Source organism: Telmatherina bonti (assembly GCF_933228915.1).
Source record: "Telmatherina bonti genome assembly, chromosome: 5".
NCBI lineage: Eukaryota > Metazoa > Chordata > Actinopteri > Atheriniformes > Telmatherinidae > Telmatherina > Telmatherina bonti.
Window position 1 is genome coordinate 11,712,363 of NC_136623.1, and position 17,645 is coordinate 11,730,007.

The 17,645-nt window shown below is 38.0% G+C and overlaps 1 protein-coding gene across 4 annotated transcripts in view; it reads right to left on the reverse strand.

Moving 5' to 3' along the window:
* The window catches only part of sema6cb (semaphorin 6Cb), a 166,432-nt gene that overhangs the window by 25,664 nt on the left and 123,123 nt on the right, over window positions 1-17,645 (reverse strand). For all 4 annotated transcript variants that reach the window (XM_079240098.1, XM_079240099.1, XM_079240096.1 and 1 more), the window contains one exon: window positions 6,895-6,972. In XM_079240098.1, coding sequence (XP_079096224.1) covers window positions 6,895-6,972 — 78 coding nt within the window. The remainder of the gene's footprint in view (window positions 1-6,894; window positions 6,973-17,645) is intronic.

A 17,645-nucleotide genomic window follows, 5' to 3' on the forward strand; every position in this document is an offset into this window, starting at 1 on the left:
TTTCTGCATCACTCCGAGACAGAATGTCCCTAATTTTGGCTATATTACGTAAATGAAAGAAGGCTGTTTTAGTAACCTGCTTAATATGTGGGCCAAAGGACAGGTCAGGGTCAAATATTACTCCAAGGTTTCTCACTGTAGCACTGGAAGCTAAAGTAATGCCATCCAGGTTCATTACAAAACCGGAAAATTTAGCTCTGAGTTTTTCAGATCCAACGAGAATTACTTCAGTCTTATCTGAGTTTAAGAGGAGAAAATTTCTAGACATCCAAGTCTTTATGTCTATGAGACAATTTTGTAGCCTATTGGGCTGATTTGTTTCATCTGGTTTAAAGGATAAGTATAGTTGAGTATCATCTGCATAACAATGAAAGTTTATTCCATGCTGTCTAATAATTTTGCCTAAAGGGAGCATATATAGTGTGAAGAGTATTGGTCCAAGTACAGAACCTTGAGGAACTCCATGACTTACTGTAGTTTGGGAGGAGGACTTGTCATTTACATGAACAAACTGAAGTCTATCAGATAAATATGATTTAAACCAGCTTAACGCTGTACCTGTAATTCCAATCACCTGTTCTAGTCTTTGTAACAGAATGTTATGATCGACTGTATCAAATGCAGCACTAAGATCAAGCAAGATAAGTACGGACACAAGTCCTTTGTCTGAGGCCATAAGAAGGTCATTAGTAACTTTCACCAATGCTGTCTCAGTACTATGATGAGCTCTAAATCCTGACTGAAACCCCTCGCATAAATTATTTCTGCTCAGGTGGGCATGTAGCTGAGCTGAAACTATTTTCTCCAGAATTTTGGACATAAACGGGAGGTTAGATATAGGTCTATAATTTGCTATCACCTCTGGATCCAGAGATTGCTTTTTAAGTAAAGGCTTGATTACAGCAGTTTTAAATGATTGTGGTACATATCCTGTCACTAAAGACATATTAAAGACATATTGACATATTGATTAGACTGATTCATTCATTCATTCATTATCCTGAACGTTTAATCCAATGAAGGGTCACGGGAAAGAGTTAAGAGTTACTCAAAAAAAAAAAAAAAATCGGAATTGAATCAAATCAGGGCGAAAGCACATCACAGCCCTGTTTATTATGGTAGGGAACCTGGTGGGTGCCAATGACAAGGTGCGGATGTCAGAAAATAGTCAAAAACTAAATTAAACTGTTATTATAAAGCAATTTATCCAAAGTAGCCTCATCTAAAGGCGTTTCCATCCCCTGCAGTTTGCTGACCCGTTTCTCCAGTCTAAAGCGTTTGTCTTTGGTTTCGGGAGACAGTGCTTTTGTCAAATGCATTATGAATGAGAAAACCTACACAGCCAGAGATGGAATGAAACCCATCTTTCAATGCAAGAGACAGAGAGACAGAAAGAGGCTGCGATTCCTCTTTGCTCCTCTCCTTCAATCCTTTGGACATGTCACAAATCAGTCATTAAAATTTATGCCACCTCTGAAGGAGAAAGGACTCTTGGGGAGGAAAAGAGAGACTGATAGTCCATGAAAAGAGTGACGAGAGTAAAAGGAGGTTGTCCCAGGAGGTGGAGGACTTTTGAGTTGCTTCATATCAAACTTCCATCCCATCACCGTCCCTTTATCGGCCTCTCTCTCCTTTAGCTGCTGTTCCTCAACTGTTTTCAGTGGTATAAAAGATAACTCTTAACGCAGGTCAGAAATCTGATGCTGCAGATGTTGAAGTCTCTCTCTCAGCAGCAGCCTGTTTTCTTAGAATATATATATATATATATATATATATATATATATATATATATATATATATATAAAATAAAAAAAAACCTAACTGAAAAACAGATGCTCTACATGTTGGACTCACACTTTTACACTCTTTCATTAACCCTCCATCTCCTCTCTTTTTAATATGCATTCCTCCGTCCCCACTTTTGGTGTCTCATTCCCCTTCCTGCTGTTTCCTTTCTAAACCTACTTTTCTTTTCCCTCTCTGGCAGGAGACAGACACCGTAGTTGGGTTTGGACAGGATCTTCTTGGCTGATCTCTCTCTGGTTCTGGTCCGCTGCTTTCTGCTGCAGCTCTGTCCTGTACGCTAAACGCAACTCATAAATCAAACTTTAGCGAGGAACTTTGTGGGCTTCGCCAGCGGGAAGCCACATCGGCGCTTCCTCTTCCCCATCAGAAGCACATCTTATCCTGCTTGTGAAAAACATTTGGTGGCAGTCGCCGAATCATAACTCAACAATCACTCTAAACCTAAGTTTAAACGGCGGAGAGGCATCGGCAAGCAGCTCAGTGTTTGTACAAAGCTTTCTCTCTGAAAGGACAACTTCCACGGTATTTAACATCCAAACACTGCAGATTAGTTGCATCACTTCTCTCTAAGCTCTGCACAAAGTAATGATAAACCTTTCTAAAAGGACAAATAATCCTGTTAAAACAGGGTGTGTTTGGAACATTTCTTGGCCAATCAGTTCCTCTGTTTCCACCATATTTTTTTTAAATGATCTTGAGTTTGATTTCAAAAGCAAAACATGAAAAAAATTATACGAAAGACTAAATGTCTGAAGTTTTTTCTTCATATATAGAAACTTGTCAAAGTTTAACATACTTAAGGATGGATAGAAACTAAAACGATGTGCCAGATGCTTTGTAACACTCGGGTGTCTTCTCTGGAAAACGTTCTCAGCGGGTGATTGAGTGAAACATCTGTTTATTAGATTGAACTACAACCGATCACATCACCGAAGACCAACTGGTTTTCCTGCATGTTCCAGAGAAATAAAGCATGAAAACAGACAATTCTCCAGTATTTTCACATCTCTGCTGGGTTAGACCTGGAAGAAGCCAGTTTCAGCCCATTACATGCTAGGATAAGCTGAACAGCTGGTTGCCTGGTAACCACAATGTTAAAGGCCTTCAGGATGTCATGTCTCGCCAAGAAAGACAATGAATTAATTTCCCCAAATAATATTTTATTATAGGTATGAACATAAAAACAAAGCAAACATTCCACCTGCCACCATGTAGCAGCTGAACACCAAACAGAAATAATGATTTAGGAACAAGACCTAAAACACCGGCCTCTTCCCACAACACACACAGAGTGCACACAGAAACGTGCTAAAAATGAAATCCCATTAGCCTCTGTCCATGCGAGGGCAGGGAAAGGAATACGTCTGGGTGGCCAAGCAGAAGATATGCAATAATTCCAGTTTTGCACATTTTCAGTCATCAAAATAATCTGCTGGGAACCAGTCGATGTTGCTTGTAACTCTCCATTTCTAACTCTGACTGGGACGTTAAATGCAGCAAGATGTAGGTCTACAACAAAACTAAACCCCCACCCGCACCCCCACACCCACCCACCCACACACACACACACACACACACACCAATTTATAACCAAAGTGAGAAGGAAAGAAGAAAATAACTGAGGAGTTTTTTGCTGGTGAGATTCCACCAAACATTTTCACCCTGAACATGTACAGAAGAGCATCACTTCTGATTTAATGATGTGAGCTTTAAGACGGCGAGAGGAAGCGAATGGAAAAAAAATATGTAAGTTATGATCGATCTCCTGCACATTCAAGTGCCACGAGGATTCCAGTTATCTCCCTCAACAAAACGGAGCCGTGGTCTGTGGAGCACGTGAATCACATGTCTGCTGAGACTTCTGAGCAAACCCAGTGAATCAGATGCAACAATAACAGGCTTCATAGCAGCTCCCCCTCTGCTCTGTGTCGTAAGCAGCTCCTCAGTCCATCTTTGTTGGTAAACTGAAAATAGCTCCCGTTTCATTCTCTCTTTCTTTATTTCTTCCTTCCTTTCACAGAGGAAAATGAAGCTGTATACAGTTTCTATAAATAAACAAACTGCTGCTGTTACATCACTGACTGCTGACAACAACAACAACAACAACAACAACAACAAAGTAGGAACTCTGGCCTTCCTGCGTTAGTCTTCATAATGTGGAACTTTTAACCACACCAACAGCAGCTTGGGAACCTTTAGAGCACTGGTGCCCAAATCCAGCCCTGATGAGCGACTGTCCTGCAACTTTCAGATCAGCTTCGGTCCTCGAGGGCCACAATCCTTCAGGTTTTCCACTACGGCTGTGACAATATGGTTTTGTCCCGATTCGATTCAGATTTTTTGGGTGCTGATTTGATTTAGATCGTGATTCTCACAATTCTTCAATATTGCTGATGTTTGTAGACTAAAAACAAACAAAAAAAATGTATTAAACTTTTTTTTGCTCCTCATTTTTCTTGATTTCAATGAGGAACAAACAACACAGCAGCCAGACCATCAATCTGCTGCATTAATGCCCAAGAACACGAATAAAAAAATCAATAAATACAATAAAAATGACAAATTTTATAATGGATTATTTTTATTTATGTGAAAAACAAAACTTTTTTTTGTTTAAAAAAATATCGATTTTAAGATTATGAAGCAAAAAAAAAATCCAGATTTTTTATTTTTCAATTTGATTTTCCCACCCCTATTTTCAATGTCCTTGCTCCAACACACCTGACTCAAACTAATCAGTCACTGTGAAGAATTGAACAGGATGGTTTCCTCCTCCAACACACCTGGATCACAGCGTCGCCTTCTTACCAGGCTTCTGCACAGATGAGGGAAATCTGTTTTTCAATTCATGTGCTGAAGAAAGGACACATCTAAAAACTGCAGGAACGGTCTTAGGGATTTCCGATCATGTTGTTTACTCAACTAATTTTAGATTAGCTATTGATTATTGAGAGAACATGCTGCAGCCGGTCATAAAACCATGCACTGTGCTGAACAGCTCACAGAGGAGGGGGGAGTGAGAAAATGTATTACTTTGTTTCTGCTTGGCTACACATTATTAACAAAGTTCCAAGTCTGCTCTTTAAGACTTCAAGTAACAGAACTAATAATGTCTTTATGTAACTGCGCCCTCCTCTGTGCTTTCAGGCTGACCAAACACTGCAGCGATTCATCTCTCCAATTATTAACACTTTGTCTGGAGAAGAAATTACCAGCTGAAACGTCCCACTGATGTGTTTGATTAGGAGGCAAATCTGAACACTTTTGATCCTCTGTGGTTCATTCTTAAAGACAATAAAGAACTTCAGGCAGAAAATAATGGCGGAAACATTGTGGGAGGGAAACAGAAGGGAACTAATCAAGATGCAAAACTTGCTATAAAGTGATGATGAACATTGATTCATCACGAGCAGGTCTGGAAAGAAATCAGCCGGACCAGATTTTAGATGTTACTCATCTTGGATTTTCAGCATTTATGCAGTGAAATTATTCAAATGAATTTTAGAGATCTGAAAAAAAATGTTATTAATAATTTCTTCAGTTTGAAATTTCATTTAAAACTAAAGTTAGAAAAAAGAAAAATACTTCAAACTGCTGAAACTAGGCAGTCCTAAACAAGAACCTAAAATTTGGTCAGAAATTAGGGTGTCATATGTGGCACACGAGGATAACCAGTCCATGCTGGGTGACATGGAACCGTCATGCAGTGGTCATGTGATGCTGATTGGTTGGTCACCTGCTGACCAACTACAGCAGCCAACAACTGCTTGATATGATGACGCAAAGAAAAAACTTTTGTTCTTAGATGAGATAATTGTCCTCAGAGACTATATCCATTTTGAAGCATATATATATATATATATATATATATATATATATATATATATATATATATATATATATATAAAACATACTTATAATGAATGATTTGGGGTTAGGGGTTATAAAATCAAAGGTTTATAAAATTCAAAACTCTGGTGAGAGGTTTTTACTTCCATACAGGTCCAACAAATTATTACAACTTCTTTCCCTTTAGCGGAAACTGGAATTTTAAATACAAAAAAATCAGTTTTGTTGACATAGAAAAGTGGCAAAAAATATTTTAAATGAATTCAATCAATTATATTTTAAGCCTGTCCAAACATTTTTCTATGTAATACAGGTAGACATGTTCACACAGCAACCAGTTTATTCTGCAGTTTCAACGCTGAGCGTGTGTGAAGCGATCAGCTTGAAGACCAGATAAAAACTAAGTAACAACTTCTTCCTTTACTGAGGTTTTCATTGAGTCTTCAAATCTAAGCATGTGGTGCAATCTTGCTGTCAGTGTGCTGTTCGAGACATCTTCGCCTTGTTAGATGAGCAAGAAAACAGCAGCTGACTCACATGCTGTGGACTAAAGTTAAGAATGACAGCTCTTACAGAAACTAAGGTGCAGCAGTAAACTGCAGATTACAGATGTGCTAAACAGTAGGGTGGGAAAATCCAATCGAAAAATCAAATCAGGATTTTTTCCTTCACAATTTTAAAAATCGATATTTTGTTAAAAAAATCTAATTTTTTTTCTCAAAAAAAAAAAAAAAAAAAAAAAAATCCATTTTAATTTTTTGGTCATTTTTATTTTTTATTGATCTTTTTACTCATCTTCTTGGGCATTTTGGCAGCAGAATGATGATCTAACTACTGGGTTGTTTTTCCCTCATTGAAATCAAGAAAAATTACGAGCAAAAAAAAAAGATTTCTACATTTTTTATAATGGTTTTAGTTAACAAAAATCAGCAATATCAAAGAATTGTGAGAATCGCAATTTAAATCGAATCGCACCCAAAAAAAAAATCGTCATCCAATCGGAACACAATTATATCGTCACAGCCCTGCTAGACGGTGTTAAGATGAGAGAAAACTGAGGACACAGATAATGTGAGGCCACAACAAATGAGTGATTCTGACATACATTTAAAAGTAACTCCCCCTAAAAGTGATGCAGCTCTGATTTCAGTCAACCTGCATCTGATTTTTGTGGCACCAAACCAAGGGTTAGCGCTGACTGTGTGTGTGTGTGTGTGTTTGTGTGTGTGAGAGACTTACTTAAATCCTGGTGAGACTGTGACACAGCTGCCTGACTTGAGCCAAATGCAGTAAGGGTCCCGCGAAGACAAACAGCTCCTGCAACAGCGACAGACAGACAGTTAGTGATGGAGGGAAGCGAGTAGAACAGACTGTGAAGAACAGCGAGCCCAGTGCACGCTAGCCGGGTAATGAGATGCTACCCTAACAACACCCATCACTCCCCCCCACAACACTGCTCTAACAAATGCAAGAGAAACTGCTTCTGAGCAGTTTGGAGTCCCAACAGGAAAAGACGGAGGAGACAAATAAATGCAACTGATTCGTCATTAAACAGCTGCATATTTCTCTTCATAAAATATGATTAAAAACATTTTACACACATAAAAAAAGCAATTATCATTTCCTAAGCAGTGCTAATTGACAAAATAGGAACAGTTTTACTGGTGCTGGGAAATAAATTGTTCCAATTTGACTTCAGCTTTTCATGCAAACGTTTTTCAGCTAATTAACTTGTTTATCTAATCTGCTGATGCAGAGAGATGTGTGATATTTGACAACTTTACAGTTACCCCTTTATAGCTGGAAGTTGCACATCATTGTTGGTGCAGAGCTTCTATCAATAGCACGTGTAATTACCTGTGCTCATTAGTGTTCAGTGATGCTTCCAAACACCACTGCAGTCTCCACAACACTAATAAAGGCAGAAATGGATCATCATCGGATTATTTGTCATTAGTTTTTTATTTATTTATTTTTATTCATAGTTTAAGTATCCAGAACAAACAAACCAACACAGTCCCACAACATCACACAACAACAACAACAACAAAAAAAAAAAAAAAAAGGCGGGGGGTGGGGTGCATACTCATATTTGACGCTAAAGTATTTGGTAGAGAAGCCTACATCAGAAGCCCAAAAGGCCAGGTGATAGGCATGTCGACGCCTGCTTACATACATACATACATATATACATATATATATATATATATATATATATATATATATACATATATACATATATACATATATATATACATACATATATACATATATACATATATATATACATATATACATATATATATATATATACATATATATATATATATATATATATACATACATATATATATATATATATATATATATATACATACATATATATATATATATATATATATATATACATACATATATATATATATATATATATATATATATATATATATATATATATATATGTATGTGTGTGTGTGTATATATATATATATATATATATATATATATGTATGTGTGTGTGTGTATATATATATATATATATATACATACATATACATACATATATATATGTATGTGTGTGTGTGTATATATATATATATATATATACATACATATACATACATATATATATATATATATATACATATATATATATATATATATATACACACACACACATACAATTCTTACATACATCTATACTTACATATGTCTGCATACATCTATAAAGCCTATACATACATACATACACCAACTGCGTTAACATCTGTATACAAAATATAAACACATTATATTTGTCAGAGTTTTGACTCTGGACTTGTTTTTATTGGCAACATCAATTTAATTTTTTTATTTTTTTTTTTAAGTCCAGTATTTTCCTTGCTGTGTCGACATTTTTTTAAATGTAAAAATGACGCTGTGAGTGGAAAAAGAGCGAGACATTTAAGTTTTATACATGTTTACATTCATATAAAATTCTTATTTCTGTCTACTGTATGTAAAAAATCTAGAAATTAAATGAGAAAATAAAAAGAAAAGCTTGGCATGTTGACTTTGTGAGGCACTTGCACTCATTTTATGCCAACAATGTGCACCTTTAAAGCAAGAAGAACTACATTTTCTTTGGTACATCATCTGCTACCCTGACTGCAGTCACACTGACCTGCAGAACGACCTCATTTTGAAAGTGAAGCACACGTTTCACCACCTCGTGTTGCACCTCGTGTCAGCAGTCAGCAGATAGTCCAATCACCTGATCCTACTAACTGTGCTTTATGTCAGCTTTGTGATTCAGTGAATAACACCATCAGTAGACTTGCGGCTGTTTACCTCCTCCCCTTAAAGCAGTCAGCATTACCCATAATCGATAGCCATTAGTCACATTCCCTACAGTATTAAGTCTCGGAAGAATCACAACATTCAGTGTTTTTCTTCCGCTGTGAGACCGACGCATCAATTTTGTTGATTAAACTTTTTTTCTGATCTGCGGTGGGAGCATCTGCTTCCGTCTTACTGAGCTTCATGAATCTTGTTTCTGTCCTCCCATTGCAGTGCAGCTGCAGAATAACACCCAGTCTTTCTGATTGTGAACAATGTTTATCCCCAGCTGTAAGGCCCTGGTGCTCAGCCAGCAGCGACAACCTAATGAGCAGAAAGTACACGTTGATGAGGAGACAAAACAATGCTGCTTACTTTCTACCCTCTGCATCAACCCCACACCTACATGGAAGTCAAGTTAAACTACATTTTAAATGAGATTCTACATCTGGTTTCTAACACCTGAAAGCATGTTTGCACTTTTATTCCCAGTCTGTTAAAAACTCCTAAGAAGTCCCAGCAGCATCAGTGTGCCACTCCACAGCAGAAGGAAGTCAAGATGCACCTGCAGCGAGTAACTGAATACAAAGCAAATCAGGGCAGTGACAATTATGGGATTTGCTTTGTTTTGTGCTTTTTCTCCCCTCTTTCTCTGATAATAACCAGATTACTTGTTTATTTTAAAGACTAATCATGCAGATTATTTCTGCGTAAAAATCATCAGGTTTTTAATTGACCTTTAACACAAAAGAACCTATTCAACCCAAAAAAGAATGAACCCTTCTGCCCCTCTGACTGAGTTGTTTTACTGATCTGATGCATATTTCTCTGGAGATTTGGAACCAGAAGATTATGAGGACAAACTTTATTTGTGTTGAAAGGTGTCGAGATAAGCTCTGACGTGACAGTTGCACCTGAACACGTTAGAAACAACGCTTAAGTTTTATTTTCTGCAGCCAGACAGCAAGAGCAGAAGCCACATATTCAAGACACATATACTAAATTTATGTCAAATTTAGGAGTTGGACTTTGACACGTTAATTTCAATTAATTACAGAAAAATTAGCGCCTTAAAAAAATGATCCTCTTTATTAGCAGAGCATTTGTCAGTGCACGATTTCCTGTAACACAGATCACACTGATGCACGCTGCAGAGTCCTGCTATAATGTTTGGAGTTATATTTAGTGATTTTTAGCAAATATTTTAAAAAAAACTAACTATCAACAAGTCCTGTGACTTTTTCCTCTTGTTATTGGAGACTTTTGGCGAGTAACATAAACGCATGGAACATTCCCTCTCCTCTGTTGCGTAAGCTCCTCCCCCTTCCGGAGGCGTCCCGCTTCAAGCTGCAGTCAAAGCAGGAGGTGATCCCCTCCGCTGCATGACCAGCCTGAAGCCACAACACAGTCTGGGTTACTCTCACATATTAATGTTTGTTAATGAAGAGTTTGGACAAAAGCATCTAAAAAGCTAAAAGTGACGCAGACTGTTTGTTAAATCACTTTAAAAGACATTTTCCTTTTAAGTCTGTTCAGTTTTGGCCAGAGATATTTTCCTATTTCTTCTATTTTGACTAGAAATGAAATTATTAGTATTTTTCTAAACATTATTAGAGCTGAGTTTATAATATTATATTAATGTGTGTATTATCTGTTCAGTCACATATATCCAAAAAAAAAAAAAAAAAGTTGCTTTTTGGGGTAAATAATTTTATGCGATTAATCGAGATGAGTTAATTACAAAGCCTGTAATTAATTTTTTAATGGAGTCCCACCACTAATCAAAATATACCATGTATCACTGACTTCATAAACAACTTATAAAAGAGGTTTGTAAGTTGAAGTATTCATCGACAGAATATCATTTCCTTCCCCTAAAGTGTGATTTTGCAGCGTTAAGCCATCAGAACCCATCCACCCTGATCTCCATGTGGACCTTCCAGCTCTACTCCACCACCAGAGTCCTTCTGCCTTTTCCAAACACATAACAGCTGCCTCACATTTTCCTCCAATAGATGGAGATCAGTTCATAAAACTGGATGAAGGAAGGTGTTCCTTCATCTGACGGCTGGTGAACAAACACGTCGTCCTTAATTACATCATTTTCAACATCATAATTCCTAATTTAGTTGTTTTTGGAAAGATGATGTGGGTACACAAAGGAACAAGAGTTTGTAATATTTAGCTTTTTCCTCCTCTGACACTTTGGTTGGATCTGTTGAAACCGCTGTCGGGATTTCAGCTCATTCACATGAGAAGGAAGTGGAAATTTTAAATGCCAGCAAAGAAGAAAAAGATTTCTTTCCTTTAAATTTCACAGTTCACAGATTGAGGACTTGAGTATCTAGAAGCTTAAATGACTCTCACCTCTGCATGTGACTGCCTATATGCTACAACGCATACTGAAGTATGTAATAAATTATTCATGCAGTAGCCATAAGGTATATATGCATATCTCCATTCTGCCTCGGCAGCAGTCATTTAACAGTTACATATCAGGAACGCAGTGGAGCCCTGCAGCCCTGTGGCTCCAGAGGTCAGCTGTGTCCACATGAGGGAGCAAACTGAACTCATTTGTTCTTTCAAGTGATGGTCTTATCTGCAGTTTTTCTACAGAATGGATTCATCTTTAAAACTTCAGACTTTTCTGTCATAAGATGATGAACACAATGTGTGTGTGTGTGTGATCCTGCAGTCACAAACTGTAAGGAACATCCATTAGCTGCTGAGGGTCTGTGGCCGACCTTCATAACTTCCAGCTGTCATGTTGCCAAAGTCTTTGAAATAACAAAATTCTGACTTACTGGAAGCTGTTTCAGCTAATGTGACACTGCTGGTGAAAAACTGCTCCACCACTGACACGTTTTCTACATTTACTGGATTAGAAAAGTGGGAAATGTTCATAATTCTTCTGTAATGATACATGAATTTACAGTGTTGTGACAGCAAGCCTGTTGTACAAAGCTGCAGGAGCATCAGCAGAAAACCTGCAAAGACAACAGTTCAGCCGGACTGTTGCAGGAAAAAAAACAAAGACTATTAACAAAATAATGACTTTGTCTAAACCATCCATCAGTTTTTAGATTGATTTCTTGCTTCACTTTGTGGTGACTGAGTGAAAAACGGTTTTCTATTTAAAACTTTTGACATTATGTTTGTTTTGTTTTTCTAAAGTTGTGTTTTCTTAGCAATAAACTTCCTGAATTCTGCAGAAAGACTTTAGAAGCTTCTGGTGGTTTTTTTATTGCTACAAAAATGTTTAACAATAAACAGAACGTTTAAACGTTAGCTAGATGATACAATGTGTTTATTAAAGCACTCATAAACACGCTATAAATGCACACACAGACACACACACCAATGAGCATCCCCGGGACAGTGTGGACATTTAGCAGGATGCTGACACATTAAGGGACTCAGAAATAAACCAGATTTCAGCCAATCAGACCAATTCTTACAAGAATAAAGAGAAAGGTCGTCATTGTTCATTATTGTGACACCAGAAAAACTCGCCAGTGTTTCATGTTGATCTAAATGAACTTTTATGTTTTGGCCAAAAAGTGTTTGGTCCGAGTCTGACCAGACGGTTATCTTGGTTATAATCATCTCACACGCAACTTCCTCTTCAGGAAAGATGGAAATCTTTACTAAATAGAAACGTGGCCAATACAAACTGAGACAAAAAGGTTACATTACTGTAAACCCAACGTTAAAAATACTTTCATTCATTCAGGGGGGTTGAGTTTGGGACACGTTTTTATTTGGTCTTTTCTTTAGGTTTATAAAGCAAATATGTCTTTATTTCTCTAATGCAGAATGTCCTGATGTTACGCAAACCATTCACAGACAGAAAACGGGAAACATTTCAACCGATTCCAAGACAATTCCTCACATTTCTATCTATGTTCTTTTCTTCACTTTTGTGTCACTGTTTCCTTAAATTTGCCTGAATGTAAAAAGTTCGGATTTAGTCTAAACCTGAACAAATCTTTAGTTTTAAGACTGAAACTAAGTTGAACATTTCTAACAAGACTGTACTTTTAACACACTTTCCCATTAACAGATCATTAACGGACATATCTATACGGCATAACAATTCCAACCCAACATTATGCTGGTTTCCTGACAGACATGAACATTTGTGTACAATCCTGCAGAAGGAACGTGCACATCACACTGAATGTCACTTGATTTACTGCCCACTCTCGCTTGCATATTTGACAAATATTGTGCAGGACTGTCACGTTCTCCATTGCAGCTGTAGGTGTGTTTAAATCTGTGTGACACATTCATATAAGTTCGACTGACAGAAATGTTATTTTAACAGAGCAGCATGTTCATGAACGTCTCGCCTCCCACATCCGGAGAAACAACCATGAACAGACATTTACTAAACAACTTCTGCTGGAAACCTCGCTCTGTGGTTTCAATTTGCTCTTTTAAAACCTTTCAGTCTGACCTCCAGGGTGTCTGGTTCTACTGGGTTTTCTTATACTTCCAAGATGCTGCCAGATTTCAGGAATTTCTTTGATTTAGTACAATATGATCATAAGCAATAGAAAACATGGCGACAACCCGACAAAAACGAGACCAAAGCAGCGATAAACTTCAAATACACTTTGATACGTTCAAGCCTCATATTCTTACTTTAACGAACAGTTCTTTATAGGAGGACAATTAATATATATTTATGTATTGAAAAGCAGATGTAAGAGCAGGTTCAGCCGGTTCATGAAAGAAGGAAATATCTGATGGAGCTGAAAATCCTTGGATCTAAAGACTTTCAGGGTTTATGGCCTCTCCTGCCCCTTTATTGTATTTCTTTTTTATTAAAATTCCCATTTCATACAGTTCCCTGCTGTGGCTTAAAACTAAGTATTTTCTGAAACCTAATATTGGCAGCAGGGCCTGGAGTGGGGAAAAACAAACAAACCTGATGATACGGGCTGCAGTGAGGAGAAAGAGAAACAAGCCAGGAGTGAGAGAAAATGGAGGCAGCGAAGACGGAGATGGAGTAAATCTCATCTGGAGGGAGACTGATTCATTGGTGTGTTAAAGGAGGATATGGTGGCTGAAACCTGACCTCCTGGCCAGTGCTGATGCAGCTTACGGGGCCCCTAATCCAAGCATGAGGTGTGGTGTAGCTGTAGTCTTTAAAAAGGATCTGGGGATGCAGCGGGCCCTATCCACTCCCACCCTCTTCTGTCTTTTCCTCTCCTCTCCAGCAATAGAAAAAAACAGAAAACAAGAGGCCACCATCGCTGGCAAACAGCCAATCAGCTGGTTCCAATTTATGACTAAATGATGCTGAAAGCTTCTCCAGACCTTTGCATGAGGAGTTAGCATGCAATGGGGGTATACGTACTCCCAAAAGGAGCCAAGGAGAAATCTTTCCTTTACCTTGAAATGGCAGGGGAGAGTTTGGTGTGTGTGTGTGTGTGTGTGTGTGTGTGTGTGTTTGTGTGTGCGTGTGTGTGTGTGAGGGGGGAGGGGGGGTTAAACATTCCTAACAGCCCCAAAAATAGAACTTGAAGCTGGGGAGCCGTACATTAGCTGAGGCAAAACATCGTTTGCCAAAACAAAGGGCTGCAAGAGGGGAGCTTGGAGGCTTGTGCTCTGCTCATAAACATTCTCCGGCATCCGCGGCTTCCAGCTGCAGATAAAAAGCTGCTTTTTAAACTTTGTTCAGTCGGTAATGTTGCAGCACTGATAGCAAAATCTAACTAAGTGTGATGAAAAGTAATAATCGACGCAGACCGCAAGAATCAAACTCCGACTTCAAAGTCTGCTCAAGCAGGTTTTTCTCTGTGAAGATTAAAAAAAACAAAAACAGAAATATAGAAAGTAAATAAATAAGTGAGAGTAAAGAGCATTAGATGCCAGTTGTAAAAAATAAATAAAAAAATTAAAAAAATTTTTCTTGTCAGGCGTGATCTCGCTTCAGCCTGTCGGGACTCTCTTCAAGCTGTTGCACGGAGTCTCTAAAAGGCGCACGTAGCTGAGCCAAACTGTTAACACATTTACTGCATTGCAAGTTTCAAGAGCGACAAATATCCAGTTTCTATGAGGAGCTCATTTCTAAAGTTACGGTTCCAACTTTCATCCCCCTCACAGAAACCGCCGACTCATCACTTTACAGCAGCAGAAAATCACAACAAAGCTGAATCTTCATTTCAGCTTTAAATTCATGTTGCTCAATGAGCTGTTGGACCGATGCTCAGCAGCCACTGAGAGGAAAGATATGGTTTCTTATTGTGTTTTTTAACTGCAAGTGAAGTGGCTTAAAAGAGCTCAGATGTGAAAAATGGAGATTCGACCGTAAACGTTACGAACCGTAAATCAAGTGTCGGTCAAATCTATCACAGAAAGAAGAATCCATCACTTATTATTTAGCATCTCCTACAGATTCTCTTATGATGAAGTTCTTATCATTACTTGCTTTGTTCATCTGCATCTTTCTGTGGATTCATGAAAAACTTTTTACAGAAAACCACCGTTTGGGTTATATTCTACTGATCATAAAACAGCAGATAATACCATTGCAGATGAGTTTGGGAGCCAGACATTGACTTTACCTTTAAGATCCAGCCTAAAACCTTCCTGTTTGATAAATCTCATAGGTGGTTTCTGCTCCTTAATCTTCCTCGTTAGGGCTGCAACTCACGATTATTTAAATAGTCGACTAATCTGTAAATAATTTTTTCGATTAGTCACTATTATTTCTGTCCTGCCCACTGTCTGTGCTTCCAGTTGACACATTTCTTCTTACAGGCTCCTGTATGTTTTAAACCACTCTCCTCATTTGCATCATATGAATGTCACCCTGATTCCCAGTCAGTCACATCATAATGTCCTTTAGTGAATTAAAAGAACGACTCCTGAACCAGCTGAATATTAAATTTAAGCTAAACAGCTTACTACTAATTTTTTTTAAAAACATTCAAACTTAGCTATAGTGTCATATCCAAGCTGTACAGAATTAGCCTCAATTGGAAAAGAAAATAAATAAGATATTTTAACATCTTAATTTTCGTAAAACTGCATTGAAATGATTGTTTACATCTTGAAAAAGCCTGTTTTGTAGGTAAACAAGCGCCAGAGTCCTTAAAAAAAAGTTCCTGAATCCAAACAGTGATCCGGATCACCTCCAAAATTAAATCACTTCTTCCTTTTCACATTTCTAACAACTCTTGTAAATATCATGAAAATCTATCAATAACTTTTCAAGTTATCTTGAACACAAACAAACAGATAAACACCAGTAAACCATAAGTTCTTTAGCAGAGGTAACAACAGCACATCGCTACTCGCTAACGCTAACTTTGCCATCTAGAATGCTGGAAACCATGAAACCACGCCAGGGAGCTTTTGTTTCAGATGCTCATGCCTGACTGTCGTTCTGCCGTGGTTCACCAACTCTGCATGGCAGACGACACATTTCACCTGTTTGACACTTTGTTGGTGAAATATCTCCAAACTTTGGAAATAGGTTGCGCCGCCGTCAACTTGTTCTTTGTTGTTTAAAAAAAAGACACTGCACAACATGACAATACTGCCCCCAGCACTTCCTGTGATGCTTTGCGTCATTCGCTTAGTGTTTAGAGTTCTTATACTGTCTGAAAAGCCGCAGTCGGTAAATGGCGTTAAGTTGCCTGGCGCAGCGTTTTATTAGCAAAGCCGCTATGCCGTTTATAACGCGACGCGTCGACAATGAAGTTTCTCATCGATGAATTTTCATTGTTGACTTTGTCGCCAAATCGTTGCAACCTTATTCCATGTAAAAACATATGAAAGTATCGGCATCATAAATGTAGTTGTCCTCTCTCAGCGGGTCTTCCTGGTTAAAGCAGATGACTTCCTCCTTGAGCCGGGTTCTGCTGGAGGTTTTAGCTTCCTGTTAAAACAGAGTTTTTTCCTTCCCACTGTCGCCTCATGCAGTTTAGGATGGGAATGGATCTGAAATCTGCTGGCTGTCTTTAACAAAGCTATTTATTATGGACTGGCTCGGGTCAATGTGTCTGTAAAGTGTCCTGTCATGACATTGTCATGAAGTGGCGTTGCACAAATAAAACTGACTTAAATGTGAAGTGACTCAGTACTTCTGCAGCTTTTCTGCTCACATAGCTGGTAATGCTGCTACTAATCTGCAAAAGTTGCTCCAAAATGCTCCAAGAACCAGGCAGGCAAAGAAAAACAAACCAAAAACTCACATAATATGATCATGAGTGGATACATAAACTCAAAACTGCTTCATTCAGGTATCCAGCAGAGCTTGCATTGTGTGCATCCATGGTGAATATGTAAGACAACCTAATTCTATGCAATGTTTCTACACAGCAGCAACAGCTTCTGACTGCATTTTTCTGACTTGACCACATTTCCTTCAGAGCTCAGGAAAACAGTATGGATAACATCAGACTCAGGTCTACAGAAAGAGTCCACGTGGTTCATTTTCTATGTTTTGATCAGGTTTGGTTGTCTTGAAATCAAGTGTGACATGACTGATGGCCACATGCTGAACTTAAGTCAAAGTTCAAGCTAGTTATTCTGTGCTGCATGATTTGACAAACAGAAATGCAGCCAATAGAAACAACCTGTCAAATCCAGCGTGTAAGACAAGCCGATAGTGAATTTCTTAATTCCCTGAATTACACAACTCTGTCCATCTCCTT